This window comes from Anomaloglossus baeobatrachus, chromosome 4, assembly GCF_048569485.1.
Source record: "Anomaloglossus baeobatrachus isolate aAnoBae1 chromosome 4, aAnoBae1.hap1, whole genome shotgun sequence".
NCBI lineage: Eukaryota > Metazoa > Chordata > Amphibia > Anura > Aromobatidae > Anomaloglossus > Anomaloglossus baeobatrachus.
The window spans coordinates 79231138-79246245 of NC_134356.1; the positions used below are offsets into that span (position 1 = coordinate 79231138).

General features: G+C 47.4%; 1 protein-coding gene across 4 annotated transcripts; it reads left to right on the forward strand.

Moving 5' to 3' along the window:
- The first annotated feature begins 1562 nt into the window (after positions 1–1562).
- LOC142301236 (securin-like) lies at positions 1563–13661 on the forward strand. Of its 4 annotated transcripts, none has more exons than XM_075342262.1 (6): positions 1563–1586; positions 6423–6522; positions 8405–8571; positions 9033–9108; positions 9988–10146; positions 13501–13661. In XM_075342262.1, the coding sequence occupies exons 2-6, from the start codon at positions 6435–6437 to the stop codon at positions 13575–13577; spliced, it is 567 nt and encodes a 188-aa protein (XP_075198377.1). In that variant the 5' UTR covers positions 1563–1586; positions 6423–6434; the 3' UTR covers positions 13578–13661. The 4 variants fall into 4 exon arrangements, with proteins under 4 accessions (XP_075198377.1, XP_075198375.1, XP_075198376.1 ...); XM_075342260.1 differs by lacking the exon at positions 1563–1586 and adding an exon at positions 2533–2616; XM_075342261.1 differs by lacking the exon at positions 1563–1586 and adding an exon at positions 2639–2726.
- The last annotated feature ends 1447 nt before the right edge of the window (positions 13662–15108 follow it).

A 15108-nucleotide genomic window follows, 5' to 3' on the forward strand; every position in this document is an offset into this window, starting at 1 on the left:
GACGTAAGGAAAGGAGAGCCGATTCAGCGGTAGCACGGCGATTCGGATCATCAAACATCTGCGCCATTGCGGTCAGAAAATCATCTAGGTGATTTAAACGGATGTCCCGGTTCTCTATCATAGGATTAGCCCAAGCCAGTGCTCGTGAGGTTAATAACATAATTATACATAACACTTTGGACCGGTCAGAACGGTAATAATCAGCATGTACATCAAAAAACAGTATACATTGGTTCACAAATCCACGAAACTGACCACGGTCACCATTGAAACGGAATGGGGGTAACCTAGGCATACCGGCAGCTGATACGGACGTAGTGGGGCCGGCTTCCTGAGCCTCCACTCTGACTTGCAAATCCTGTATAGCCGGACCCAGTACCTGGTGATCATGACCCAGCTGTGCCTCCACATCTCTAAGTTTAGTCTGCACCACCTCCATCTCCTGCTGCAAGGAGTTAATCATAGAAAAGAGCTGATCTACTCCTCGTGTCTCAGTCATTGCCCCAGCGAAATCCTCTTTTTTGGGCCTGAGTATAATGTAATACTTATTATATGTTCTGAGGATTTCGATAGCGTAGGGCAATGATCAGCAGAGACGAGTTTTTGATACAAGATGTTTTATAATCTGTAACCACGGTAGATAACAACGGAACAAACACAGCAATACAAATACACAAAATACCTTCCCGAAACAGAGCGGAGGGAATTCACGGGGCCACGCACCGGACTCCCCCAGGGAGACCACCAGAGCGAACCCCTATACAGGGACTGTCCGGCAATCACCCCAGAAGGCCTAAATGCGCAGCAGCCGGGACACAATGGGCAAGCGGTAAAAGTCCAGGAGTGTCCATACGGGATGATTGTCCAGAGTGGTTACGAACCAGAGAGAACCGGGCAGAGTGCTGACCGAAGATGGCAGACGGAATCCGGGCACAGCTTGAGAAACCGGGTAAGGTCCAGAGTCGGTCGGTCGGTAGTCTTTTAGGAGGATCCAAAAGCAATCAGGATTAGCAGCAGCAAAGCAGGAGCACACAGCAAGCAGTATACTCAGGCACTGGACTGGGCTGAGAGGCGGCCTTTTAAGCAGCTGGACAGGAAGTAGGGCAACAGAACCTTAAACTCCATGTTAACTGAGGGCAAGCTCATTCAAAAGAGAACTGGAAAACCTGGAAACCTGACACGCTCCCAGTCTCCCCCAGCATCAGCGTCCTCCTCCCCGCCTTCCCCAAGATCAGCCTCTCTGCTCCGTGCCTCCTCCAGCACGCCGTGCTCCTCTGCCGACACTCACACACCCGATCCCGACACTCACACACACCCGACCGATCGCATACACTCACACACACCCGATCGCATACACTCACACACATCCGATCGCATACACTCAGACACATCCGATCGCATACACTCACACACACCCGATCGCATACACTCACACACACAGACACTGACGATATCGCACATACGCGCTCACAGTCACAACATCCGGAGATACCACATGCTTCTGGCCATGTGATCCTCCGTCAGGTCCTGGAAGGTCACAACAGCACAGTATCGAGGCCGAGAAGCAAGCGATATCGCCGGATGCTGTGAGTGTGTGGATGTGATGTGTGTGTGAGGTGTGTGTGAGAGTGAGTGTGATCTGATGTGTGTGTATGTGCTGTTATGTGTGTGCGTGTGGATCTTCCGCCGCTGCAGGACCTTGATGCGCTTGTAACCATGCTAGCATGGTTACCAACGTATCCCGTCCCCCGCTCGCACGGGAGCCCACACCACTCCCGTGCGAGCGGGGGACGGGTGGGGGGGGCTGGGGGGAGTACAGTACTCACCTCCGTGACAGCCGTGTCAGTTCGGGGAATGTGCGGGGGGGGGGGGAGGGGGGGGCAGAGCTAGCGTGCATTGCGTGAGGGGGGCGGGGCGTGGCGTGGCCGAATTGCCAATGCCTGCAGGGTGCCGGGGCGAGAGGCCAATCTGTGGGGGGGCGGAGCCTGGGCGAGCGGCTGGCCAATCCGTGTGGGGGCGCAGCCTGGGCGAGCGGCCAATCCGTGTGGGGGGGCGGGGCCATGGCGAGCCCAGCGGCCAATCAGCTTTGTGTCACCGTAAGGACACAATGTCACCGGAAGGACACAATTTTGAAGCATGACAGACAGACAGACAGACAGAATAAGGCAATTATATATATAGATACAGCAGTCTCTGGTGGATGTAGACTATAATGTGTGACTGAGAATATGAATGATACCAGGGGATTCGCCCCCTAAAGAGACCCAAGGACAGTGGAGCCAGCAGGGGAAAGAAACCCCGTGGTTTATGTATCATGGAGCCTTATAGATTTACATTATGTAAAATATATGATGAACGCCATTAAAGCTATAAACCCCATTATCCCGTCACCAAAAGCCGCAGCCAAACGCGGGACACGCGTCCAGTGCCGTCCACTATCACCCGCACTGAATATAAGGCGAGTGCGTCACTGAACGCCATGCAATCAGAATGGCCCGCCCATCATCCAATCAGATTACAGAAGCACGCTCCAACGACCAATGAGGACGCACTGTTTGGTTTAAAAGCGGGTGCCGCAAAGTGTTTACTACTACTAACGCTGAGCTGTTGATTTCGGTACGTAACGGGAGAGCGCGGCTGGGGCGGAGGAGGCGTGTGCACGCAGTGGCTCGGTGGTCTTCTCGCTGGTTGCGTATTCTCGGTGACCGGTACATGCGCCGCCGGAGGTGCTGTCGTAATTTGTCTTGTAGCCGTTTGTGTTAAGGCGTTTTATCCCCTCCGGTGCCCTGGAGGCGTTTTTCCGCTCCCGTGAGACATTTCCCAGTATGCCTCGCTATAACTTCATGACGGTAGTGTTTCTGTGGGTTCCCCTGGTCTTGCACGTTTAGCAGTAAACTCTACTAGGGAGAGCCCTGTATATAGGATGTGTATGGGATATTATGCCGGAATCTATACACCAGGCTCCCCCTAGTGGTGGACACAGGCATAGCATGCCGCTCTGTCCTGGGAGCCGCTTTCCTCATTGACTTCTCTGCTGGGTTTTTTTTTTTCAGTGGTGGATCGAAACTTGTCACCGAATACTAGATACCTACAGCTTTGTGGGGCTCTGGCTGCACCCCTCATTCATTGCAGTGACTGAGGGGAGGGTTTTGGGCTCACTCTGGGGTTGAACACCCATAGTTGATCTCGTATTCCCAGTATTAGATTAGTGAAGGGTTTGGCTGTGGTTTCCCTCTGACAGTGGCTTGAGTTGGTGCATATTCACACTGCAGTCATTGGTGCAGGGAGAAAATGTTTAAATAAAAGTTGTGACACACACACGACTGGTCACTTTGCTGAAGCTATATAAAGGGTGTGTGCTGACCTGCTGCATCCTAAACATGGCAGGTCCTGACCTGTGAGACTCTTCTGCAGGAGACCGCAGCTTCTTGTGGCCACAATCATGGCTTGGGCTGCTGCGGTGTCTCGTCTTCTCCCTGTAGAGACCGCTTCTGTCTCCGCAGCAGAGAATTGACATCCTGTGGCTTGGAAAGCTGCACCGCTGGTCAGTTTTGGGATTTCTCTAAATGCCATTCACTGTGCTTGTACTGTACACTGCAGCATTTTGAGCACAGCTGACACACTGCCTCCAAAACGCTGTGCCCCCCCCTCCCCTCAGCATGGGCGTTACCATTAAATGCAGGATGTTGTGCTGGTTCTCATGAAGGGCATCTTGAAGTTAAGAGGTGCCCACACCTGGATGAAGGCTGCATCTTGTCCATGATGTGTTCCAAGGAATGCTTTGTCAGACTGGAGCAGCTTTGCTGAATTTGGCAGTTCTGAAATGTCTTGGCGCTGCTGGTGTTAAAACCATTGGTCTTTGTTGTGCAAAAATTGACTCTTCAAAGTATATTATGCTGTTCTAACATAAAAGCTTTTAATTGCTTCCACTGTCTTACTAATTTTTGACAGTGACTGCTGCACTGTGACAACATAAGTAAAGGGGATGTCTGCTCTTCTGACAACAATTTCCAAGAGATCAAATTGCCAAAACACAATTTATAGTGGTTAGCACTGCAGTCTTGTGGTTAGCACTGCAGTCTTGTGGTGGCTCAGTGGTTAGCACTGCAGTCTTGCAGTGCTGGGGTCCTGGGTTCAAATCCCACCAAGGACACAATCTGCAAGGAGTTAGTATGTTCTCCCTGTGTTTGTGTAAGTTTCCTCCGGGATCTCCGGTTTCCTCCCACACTCCAGAAATATACTCATAGGGAACCTAGATTGGCAACACTGTCCCCATTGGGGCTCACAATGTATGTTAAGCGCTATGGAATTAACAGCGCTATATAAATGAATAATCACTATATGGTAAAATTGACCCTGTAATGATCCTACAGGTCAATACAAGTGTGTAGATGCCAAATGCTGTTTGTCCCATTGCTTGTGCTGTGCAGTGAATCAGTTCTGCTCTGTACAGCACAAATCACGGTCTCCTAGCACACAGCTGACCCCTGTCACGAATACCTGTCGGTGCCCTGCATTCACATCACAGGTGATCCATACTGCCACATATTAAAGCCCACTGTCAGAGATTGACATTGAAATATAACTAGTTATCTCTCTCGGGTGGATCTCCAATCCACCCACACCTGTTAAAGGCAAATGTCAGTTGTACATATCAGGTGATGTGCAGGGAAAGGTGCATGCTCAGTGTGTGAGCTCCCATCAAACTCTAACACAGTTTTTGATGTAAATGTATGCAAAAGATTGAAGGGGTCAAAAGATCTGTTGGCAGGTTTTTGCTGTGTAATTGTAGAGTGCCATAATGTAAAAGCAGTCCCTGATATAGATGTCACTGGACTGTTTTGCTCCTTCATACAATCCTTGTTTTAGTGTGGTGGCTCAGTGGTTAGCACTGCAGTATCGAAGCGCTGGGGTCCTGGGTTCAAATCCCACCAAGGACAACGTCTGCAAGGAGTTTGTGGGTTTCCTCCGGGAACTCCAGTTTCTCTCACACTCTAAAGACATACAGATATGGACACTAGATTGGCAACACTGTCCCTATTGGGTCTCACAATGTATGTAAAGCGTTGTGGAATTGCGCTATATAAATTAATAAAATTATTAGTTGGAGAGTATCACAAGCCTCAAACTTCAATCCTGCATCCCAGCTTTCACTACAAAAAGCTGCTGATCAGGGCTGTGGTTGGAGTTAACTTCCTGAGCTCTCCTAAATCTAAACTGACAATTACTCCACCCAGTAAAGTGACACATTACTTGATTCATGGTCTGTCCATAGATCATGCTGTTCTCAGATTAATAGCAGCAAGTGGATCTCTGCTTGTTGGAGGTGGATGTCTCATTGGTCCTGCCATCTACAGGCCGGTCAGTGTTGCCCCACAGCAGTTGTCAGCTATGAATTGACAGTTGGTATTGAACCCATGTGTTGGTAATGGAGAGGTGTATCAGCACCCCTTCCCCATTACTAACTTGGTAAGTGTATATCTAAAGTGCATGTGGGATTTTGATGTGCCAGCTGTGGGCTTTTATTCACAAGCTAGGAAGGCCCATGGCTATCCCAGTTGCTGGCTTTACCTGGTTGTTTGTTAAAAAAAATATGGAGGGACCTCATGGTGTTTGGTTTTTTTTTTTACATAAAAAAAAAAACAACCCATGGGGTTCACTCTTTGAAAACCAGGGATGATAAAGCTGACAACTGCAGGCTGCAACCCTCAGCTGTCTGCTTTACCTGCTCTGGCTATCAAGAATAGAGGTATTCCCCCTTCATTCACATTATCTTACCCCCATTTTACTTCCTTTTGCAGTGCCTTAGGCCTTACTACCACTTTACAGCACGGAAGTTCAGGTCCCTATTGACTTGTATGGGGTTTAGGGTCAAGTTCGGAAGTTACATAGGTTGAAAAAAGACTTGGGTCCCAAACATTTAGGGCTAGCACACACAGTGAGTAATACAGAGCGTGATAAAAAAAATCACATTCCAATATTACTGTGGGGCAGCTCCCATGAGCGATTTTACTTATATTTTTTTTTTTTTTTCTCTCAGCCCTAATCAGACCAAGAAAACAGTCACAGCATGCTGCAGGTTGGAGTGCTATCCTGTTTCACTCGCACCCATTCAAATCTATGGGGGCGAGAGAAACATTGCATTAGTTGAGTGCAATGCAATTCTTGCAACGGAGGCGATGGGAAGAAATCCCTCCCCTCCGCAGCTGTAGTTGGATTGCTGGTTTGGTCCAGTCACATGACACTCTGCTCCCGCTGTGCTGCAAGAGCGTGAGCAGTGTCATGCAATCACTCGCACTAATCCTGGTATGGCCCCAGCCTTAGTCTGGGCAAATCCAAACTTCCATGGGTCTAATCATCCTAACTGTAATGGCTTGTTGTGTACAGTGAAACATGCCTCATTCTTATACTTTCTCCTATAGAATCTGACTAAAATGGCAACTGTGATCTACATTGACCAGGAGAACGGTGATGTTAATGCCACCCTGTTATCCAAAGATCGTCCCAAACTATCAGGTGTCGGTAAGTGGTTATTTAAAGGACCTTTGCCAAATGGGCCTGTATTAATCAGTGTTTTTTTGCCAGATTCTGGCATGTCTTATAAGCTGGAAAACCTCTGCATGGCTCAATGTTGTACAAAAACCATCTTAACATTTACACCACTTTTGGCAACCTCCACCAAAATGGGGTGTAGAAAAGCTTGCCTAATAAACATGAGCGTGTGATGTAAAATTTCTAGTGTGGTACAAACCACTGATGCCCCTCATGCATTGGGTGTGCAGGAGTAAGATACCTCTGACGCCCTGGCCTATCAGGTCGTCACAGGACATTGTGCAATCTGCCCTTCTGTATGATACCCACCTCCTCCTTGGTTAAGAGTCCCTGACCTTTGGTGTTGCTAAGAACAAGCAAGTTGAGTGGTGACTCTCTCTCGTGGAGAGGTCAGGGGCTGGGCTCCTCATTTACTAGGTGGCAGATGTTGGTCTGGGCGTGGTAGGAGCTAGAGCCCGGTCGCAGGGGATCGTGTCAAGGGGCACAGACTGTCAAGGAGGACAGTCGGCGGCCTTGTGCCATCACCGGGCAGGGACCATCGCATGACTAGGTACATGGACCCCCCAGGCCAGAAAGTAGCTTCAGGCGTCCTGGTAATTCACCCGACTAGGACAGCCTTCAAGATCTGTTCTCCACCAGCTCCAAAATCGGGGTACTAGCGCAACGAGGGGGGTAGGACTTTCCCACTGCATAGTCCAGAAAATCCCAAGTGTGAACCCTGAGAGCGAGCTCGCTCCGTTAGCCATACAGGTGAGCGGGACCTGTTTAGTGTTAAGCTCAAAGGGACCAACTACAGAAAAGAGGTGTCAAGGTCACAGGCTAACAAGCAACACCAACGGGCACAGGATCCAGGTGTGCTCCCTCCGTGCTGCAGTGGCATCAAGAACTTTGGTTTACCACAGTTGTCAGTGTTATTGGACTGGGTACGCAATTAACCCTTACCAGCCCGACAACACCTCCCCGGCACAATCCCTACCCGTGGAGGGGTTAAACACCTGGCTGCCCACACCATCGCCACCGGGTACTACCAGCCGCAGCAGTGGTACTTTACCCTTACCACACACCACAGGTGGCGTCAAACTTTCCACACCGTCCCCTGTACATATACCCCCTTTACTTGAGTGGCCACATGGCCCCCAGGTCCACACGTCCCTCAAGCCACCACAGATCTGCGGCCGAGCAGCCCGGCTGCCGATGCAGGGGCGGCACACCCCTGTCATAAAGGGGTGATCTGCAGATTTGTGAATCCTTGCGGTGCATGCTGTCACTTGGTGCTAGAGTAGGGATCAGGAAGTCGTGTCGCTCCTGGTCTGGTTTGTGTGGGTTTCCTCTCCCCCCTCAAATATAGCAATGAGGGCTTGTTTTTTGTGGGATGAGTTATAATTTTAAATGACACCATTAAGTGTACCACATGCTGTACAGGGAGACAGGGGTGGAATTCCAAGTGTAGTTCCACAATGGCTACTTAGAGGCCCCCCCCTCGTCCCCCCCCCCCCCCCCAAAAAAAAACAATTGTTGGAAAATAAAAATCTCAAGGGGTTAGTTTTTAGTCTTTAAAACTAAGTGGCGCCCATTAACTATTTAAAGCTATTAAGAACACCGGGTGATGCTATAACCTCTACACGGGAGGCAACCTCTTTTGCTAAAGTGTATTGAATGGTTTCTGCACACTGTAGCTTTATTCTACCAGTACAGGGGTTGTTTGCATGGGTTACTACAGTACTTGCCATTAGGGTGGCCATAGCTCTGTTCCTGGTGTATAAGGAAGGCTTCTGCAGCAGTGATTAAATCCTCCACCATTCAGTTTCCCGATGCTCTGGAACAGTCATTAAACTTATCCTTTTGCCTAAAGGAAAGCCACTTGGCAAAAGCCGCCAGAGCAAGGTTCTTGGTCCTTCAAGTGGAAAAACTTCAAGAAAAGCTCTAGGAAATGTCAACAAGCAATTGATGAACCAGAAGAGTGGCCAGAATCTGAAAGGAGACCAAAAAGTGAAGAAGCCTGTGCCATCTACTGAACAGGTATGTTACTGCATCCCAGTCGTACACTGGTTTTGCACATCACTAATGAACATGGATTTGTATATTACTTCATTCTAAAATGACATCAGTCAAATCTACAATAAGAACACAAAGATGGAAACTGATGGCATTTTATAGTTTGTCTCATCTGGTGTTGAAAGTTGGATTGAAGTGGCCCGATCATACTATCTGGTCTATCCAGCTGGCCAACATCTGACTACTGTCCAGTTTTCATTCAGTTGCCCCTGTTCTCTAGGTAAACCACCAGCGTTTTACCTAGCAGTCACCCTACACTCAGACCACATGAACGCTCACCTGTATGTTGAAGCTGCAAGTCACACAGGCTGCTTGGGGTGTATGGCCAGAATACAGCTATCACAAGGGCCTAGATTACCAGTTTTTCCATGCAGGGCAAAAGCCAGTTGAATAAGCTTGTGAACTGGTTCCTGTTCTCCCACTAGGTTTCTGACACTTCTGTTAAGACTGAGAAGCAGCAGTATCCTGATATTGAAAAGTTTGTTCCCTACAATCCTGCAGGTAAGTTTTCCACAACTTGCTCTATTTCCTTTAAAGGAAGCCTGTCATGTCTATGAATATGCAGTTATAGGGCTAATAACACCATGAAGGTGCAGCACCCAGGAGAATGACTCCAACCTCCTCTCCCCTCTTTTGGGTACTGCAATCAGCCACCTTCATAATGATTAACCAGCAGATCAATGCTGTCATCAGAAATTACTCGTTCCCTTAAGGCTAGTTTCATATGTCCAGCTTTTTGGCGGATGCAGCGCACACCAGTACAGTATGATGCAGCGCCACAACTTCTGGGTCACATGACAGCATGTGACCGGCGCTTGTTGCACTGCCAGTGTACTGTATACACTGTACTGGCATGCGCCGCATTCGTCAAACCAGCAAAAAGCTGGATATGTGAAACTAGCCTAGTCATTTAAACTCTAACACAATCTATAGTGCTAAATCCTATACCTTAAGCTAGATCAGTTGTGTGGCTGTTGGCCCTATAAAGGGCCACTTGGCTGAACTACTGAATCTCAGCTTCAGTGTCCAACTTGCCTAATGTGACCTCACATCTGAGTGGATCTGGATCTTTAGTACTTCACTGACATTAAACTTGGAAACCCAATAAGACCTCTGCAATGTGTCAGCTGGGTTTCTGATGGCTGCTTGGCTATGGAGAAAGTAACACAGATTTTGTTAGACCCTCCAAATAAACCTGACATGTAGTCAAGGTGGCTACTTGGAAAAGCTCATTGGGTGCATTGAGCCCATAGGCAAACTAATCTTAAGCGCCCTCATTAAAACCATAGGATGTCTGTATTTTGGAGCAGACAGCTGCTTAAGAATTTTGCTGTTATCTTAATTAGGTAAAATATCTATAGCTTTTTTTTTTTCTTGTAGACTTTGAAACTTTTGATGTCCCAGAAGAACATAAACTGAGTCATCTCTCCCTGGTTGGTGTTGGTCTTATAGTCAATATGAATGATGCTAAAAGGTTTGCGGCACTACAAAGTGTAGAGCCAGCCCTTATGGAAATCCCTGCCTGTAACTGGGAGCCAGGTAGGGTTTTTTCTTTTCTTCTACCCTGGTTTCCACCATTTTCAGTTACATATTCGGTCAGTCTTGGTAAACCTCTGCATTCTTAATGTGCAACTACACACCAATTCTGACAATCTATACTGAACACTGTAAAATCCTTAAACAATTGGTGGGAATGGTAAGTGCCACCAGTTACAGCTGTAACACTCACTCTGTCCTAAATTGCCTTAGGGCTACTTTGCACACAACATCGCAAGCCGATGGCAGCGATGCCGAGCGTGGTAGTCCCCACCCCATCGCACATGCGATCTCTTGTGATAGCTGCTGTAGCAAACATTATCGCTGCAGCAGCTTCACATGCACTCACCTGCCCTGCACCGTCGCTCTGGCCAGCAATCAGCCTCCTTCCTTAGGGGGCGAGTCGTGCAACATCACACAGCAGGCGGCCAATATAAGCAGAAGGGCGGAGATGAGCGGGACAAACATCCCACCCACCTTCCTTCCTCATTGCAGCCGGGACACAGGTAGTGATGGGCAGTCCGGCTCTTTTTGATGAGCCGGCTCATTCGGCTCGGCTCACCAAAAAGAATCGGCTCTTTCGGCTCAAAAGGCTCTTTTTTTTAAAAAAACCCTCTGCTGCACCTTGTGGTGATACAGAACCTCCCCTGTACATTGGGAACCTCATTCTACACCCTTGTATGTATCTAGTGAAGCAGTAAAAACAGTTTTTAGCATTATTGTTTCCGTTTCCTCAGATTGTCAGCTCTTCTGGACAGGGCCCTCGCTCCTCTTTTATGTGGTGTTTTTTGTACATGTCCTTTCTACATTAGTCAGTGCTCTGATATGTGTCGCTCCTACAAAAGATTATAATTCCTGAAAATAAAGGCGAGTTGCAATTACTGTGCTGCCTGTCACTATATGTGCAACACACACACTGTACATACTGAACACAAAGGACATACATACATACACACATTGTACACACACTGTACATACTGAACACAAAGGACACACATACATACACACATTGTACACACACTGTACATACTGAACACAAAGGACATTGTACACACACACTGTACATACTGAACACAAAGGACACACATACATACACACATTGTACACACACACTGTACATACTGAACACAAAGGACACACATACATACACACTGTACACACATACTGTACATACTGAACACAAAGGACACACATACATACACACATTGTACACACACACTGTACATACTGAACACAAAGGACACACATACACACATTGTACACACACACTGTACATACTGGACACACATACATACACACACTGTACATACTGAACACAAAGGACACACATACATACACACTGTACACACACACTGTACATACTGAACACAAAGGACACATACATACACACATTGTACACACATACTGTACATACTGAACACAAAGGACACACATACATACACACATTGTACACACATACTGTACATACTGAACACAAAGGACACACATACACACACTGTACATACTGAACACAAAGGACACACATACACACATTGTACACACACACTGTACATACTGGACACACATACATACACACACTGTACATACTGAACACAAAGGACACACATACATACACACATTGTACACACACTGGACATACTGAACACAAAGGACACACATACATACACACATTGTACACACACTGTACATACTGAACACAAAGGACACATACATACACACTGTACACACATACTGTACATACTGAACACAAAGGACACACATACATACACACACTGTACATACTGAACACAAAGGACACACATACATACACACATTGTACACATACTGTACATACTGAACACAAAGGACACACATACGGTACATACACACATTGTACACACATACTGTACGCACACCAAAATATGGAAGCATAGGATACTGAATAGCAAAATCAGTTTATTTCAACACAACCTGGAACAGAAATGTTTAAATGCTAACATAGCATGGGTCCAACTTCTGCTGGTGGTGCACAGCACTACAAATCCCAGCAAGTGGAACACAATATGGCAATGCAACACTAGTTACATACCGACTTTTTTAACAGTTAAGTGACAATAAATGTCATTGAGGTAGTATTGCACATAAAACAAATGTATAGAGGTTGTGTGCAGATGTCAGATCTATTTACATCTAAAAATACCAGGATTTGTTAACAGAAATAGAAAAAAAGGACTGAACACAGTATACAGCCCCGGCTCATAGTATACAGCCCCGGCTCACAGTATACAGCCCCGGCTCACAGTATATACAGTACCAAACAGCACCAGCTCACAGTATACAGCACCAGCTCACAGTAAGTATACAGTACCAAACAGCACCAGCTCACAGTATACAGCACCAGCTCACAGTATACAGCCCCGCTGTGGAGGGGCAGCCCGGCCGCCGTACCCCAGGTCATTACCTCCTGCCTCCGGCACTGAAAGGAAGAACCACTGTGTGTATAGCTTTAAGTGTCAGCTCCTGCCCAGAGCTTGTGTTTACTTTACTCTTCTCCTTATCTCCTGCTTCCCCCTGAAGCAGTGAAAAAAAAAAAAAAAAAAGCGGCTCTTTATGGCTCCTTCACTTTGATGATTCGGCTCATATCGTTCACTTCAAAGAGCCGGCTCAAAGAATCGGCTCGTTCGCGAACGACACATCACTAGACACAGGTAGATGTTCCTCGCTCCTGTGGCTTCATACACAGCGATGTGTGCTGCCGCAGGAACGACTAACATCGTACCTGTCGCTGCAGCGACATTATGGAAATGCTTGACACTACACCGATCATACAATTTCGACACTTCTACGCTCGTTAATAAGGTATTAAAAACGATTCACATACTCCGATGTCGACGCCGGATGTGCGTCACTTTCGCTTTGACCCCACCGGCATCGCAACTGCAATGTCAGTGTGCAAAGTACCCCTTAGAGTTACAAAACTTTAAAGCAGCACTGCTGTCCTTTAATTCTGCATCTGATTGTTTGGCACAGCCCTACCAAAATGAGCAGGGACTGGGATGTGACACCACAGCTGGTATAAAGCATGGCTGGCTGTCATGTCCTAGTCCATTCCTCCAGGGGAAGGGAAGCACAGCTGATGTGGTGAATTTTTATAGATTGCCTAGCTTCCAACTTAGGGGTAATGTAAGTAAAATATTACAATTCTGATCTGTGCTGACTTGATGTACAGTCACTTACTGTAATCCAGGTTGTCGCGCCCCCCCCCCCCCCCCCCCCCCCCGATCAGACTGCATATGGCCAGGGTCATAGACGCCACTGAACTGCTATATAGTAGATGAACGGTGTATCCTTCACTAAGTGTAATTGATTCTCTTCCAGATGCTGCTGATGGGCTCCCATCTTTCCTTGCCACTCTAGAAGAGCTCACTGTGGAGATGCCCCCAATTGAGTGGTGAAGATATTAAACAGTGAATCCTTATTTATTTTCAGTTATTGTGTATTTGTGCTTTAATAAAGGTTTTTAATGTGTTTTATACAGATCTTTACTGCTTGGATTTATTTTGGAGGTTGTCATTATGAAAGATGGTATTAGTTGGGAAATTCTACTTCTGCTAAACTATACTTACACTGCAAGATAATTGAAGACACATGTATACACATTATATATAATTTTTTTTAATTATGCCACCCCTGCAGCAGTCAGACTGCTCAGATCCAGGGTTTGCTGTAAGTCAAGGGTCCCCCCCCCCCCAAACCCGGGGCTCAGTGCCCACTCAACTAGAAGGGGGAATATTTACAAGGGAACAGTTTGATGCCACCTGTGGTTCACAGGAAGGGGAGTACTACCAATGGGAGTACCCTGGGGCAGATGGAGTGGAGCAACCTGAAGGGGATCTCTCCATTGGTAGGGTAGGCCCTGGAACTCTGGAGGAAGGTAGCAGATAGTGTTGTGCAGGCTATACGGGCAGGTAGAACGCAGGGAGGGCGGTGACCTCACTCAGGTCGTGCAGATGTTGATGCAACCAATAAGCAGACTGACACAGAAGTAACAAGTCTCTGGGTATCACTGCCGCTTGAGGAGCCCGTTCGGGTGTCCGTCCCCACTGGTATTCCTTAGTGGTCTGGAGCCTGCCTCCATGCACAATTGTATAAATGGTCCTAGGTGACCTGTTGGCCTGAAGCTGTCACGGTCCTGCTCCTTTTATTCAGTGGAGCAATGCTCTTGATGGCTGGCACTTGGGATCTCAGTGGGTCACAATCTGGAAACTCTATCCCCATCATTGTGCTTATGCCTTCAATCTGAGCGCTTGGGGAAAGTGCATAAAGAGACTATCCTCCGCAGGTATCAGGTTGTATGAAGCTACACTCCGATCTAGGGTCCTGTACCCCCACCATGCTCAGTACTCAGTACTGGTCCAGTTACTGGATGTTCTGGTGCTGACAGTTCTCAAAGGCGAAGTCAGTACACTCCACCCCCCCCCCCCCCTTTCTATCAGTGGGGGGACCACTTTATTCCATACCTTCAGCCTTTATTTGTCAGTCTTTTATTGCTGTGACCACCACTTCCCTCCAGGGTCTGAGTCTATTAAAGAGGTAGTATACATCTTTCACTGGCTTTTTGGCTGCATACTTTGCCTTCCTACATTCTCTTCTAAATTTTTCAGGAGGATCTATATAAATTCTTTTGGCCAAGTGTGCTATTTTTGCTGCCGGTTTCAAAACATTACCTTTTCTGCTTTTCACTAGTATTGTACAGTTCTACTTTTTGTAAACATTCCCCCTCTGGGGCTAGAACGTTTACTCTGATTACTGGTCTCATACATTGCAATCCATGAGCCCTGTCTGATTACTCTGACAGAATGACTGTTAGACTCAGCCATAGGCAGGGTCTAACAGGCCACCATGCCTGACACACTAGGCAGTAATTGTTTGACCATCCCCCTCCGCATGATCTTGCTGTCAGGGGGTGAAAGATGGAGTCCCCTC

Bases quoted from the DNA above. Each gene is read 5' to 3' on its own strand.
- LOC142301236 (XM_075342259.1), top strand. From the start codon at position 2,826: ATGCCTCGCTATAACTTCATGACG. The intron at 2,850-6,422 runs GTAGTGTTTCTG...TTTCTCCTATAG, and splicing joins CTCGCTATAACTTCATGACG to AATCTGACTAAAATGGCAAC. The intron at 6,523-8,404 runs GTAAGTGGTTAT...TTTTGCCTAAAG, and splicing joins TCCCAAACTATCAGGTGTCG to GAAAGCCACTTGGCAAAAGC.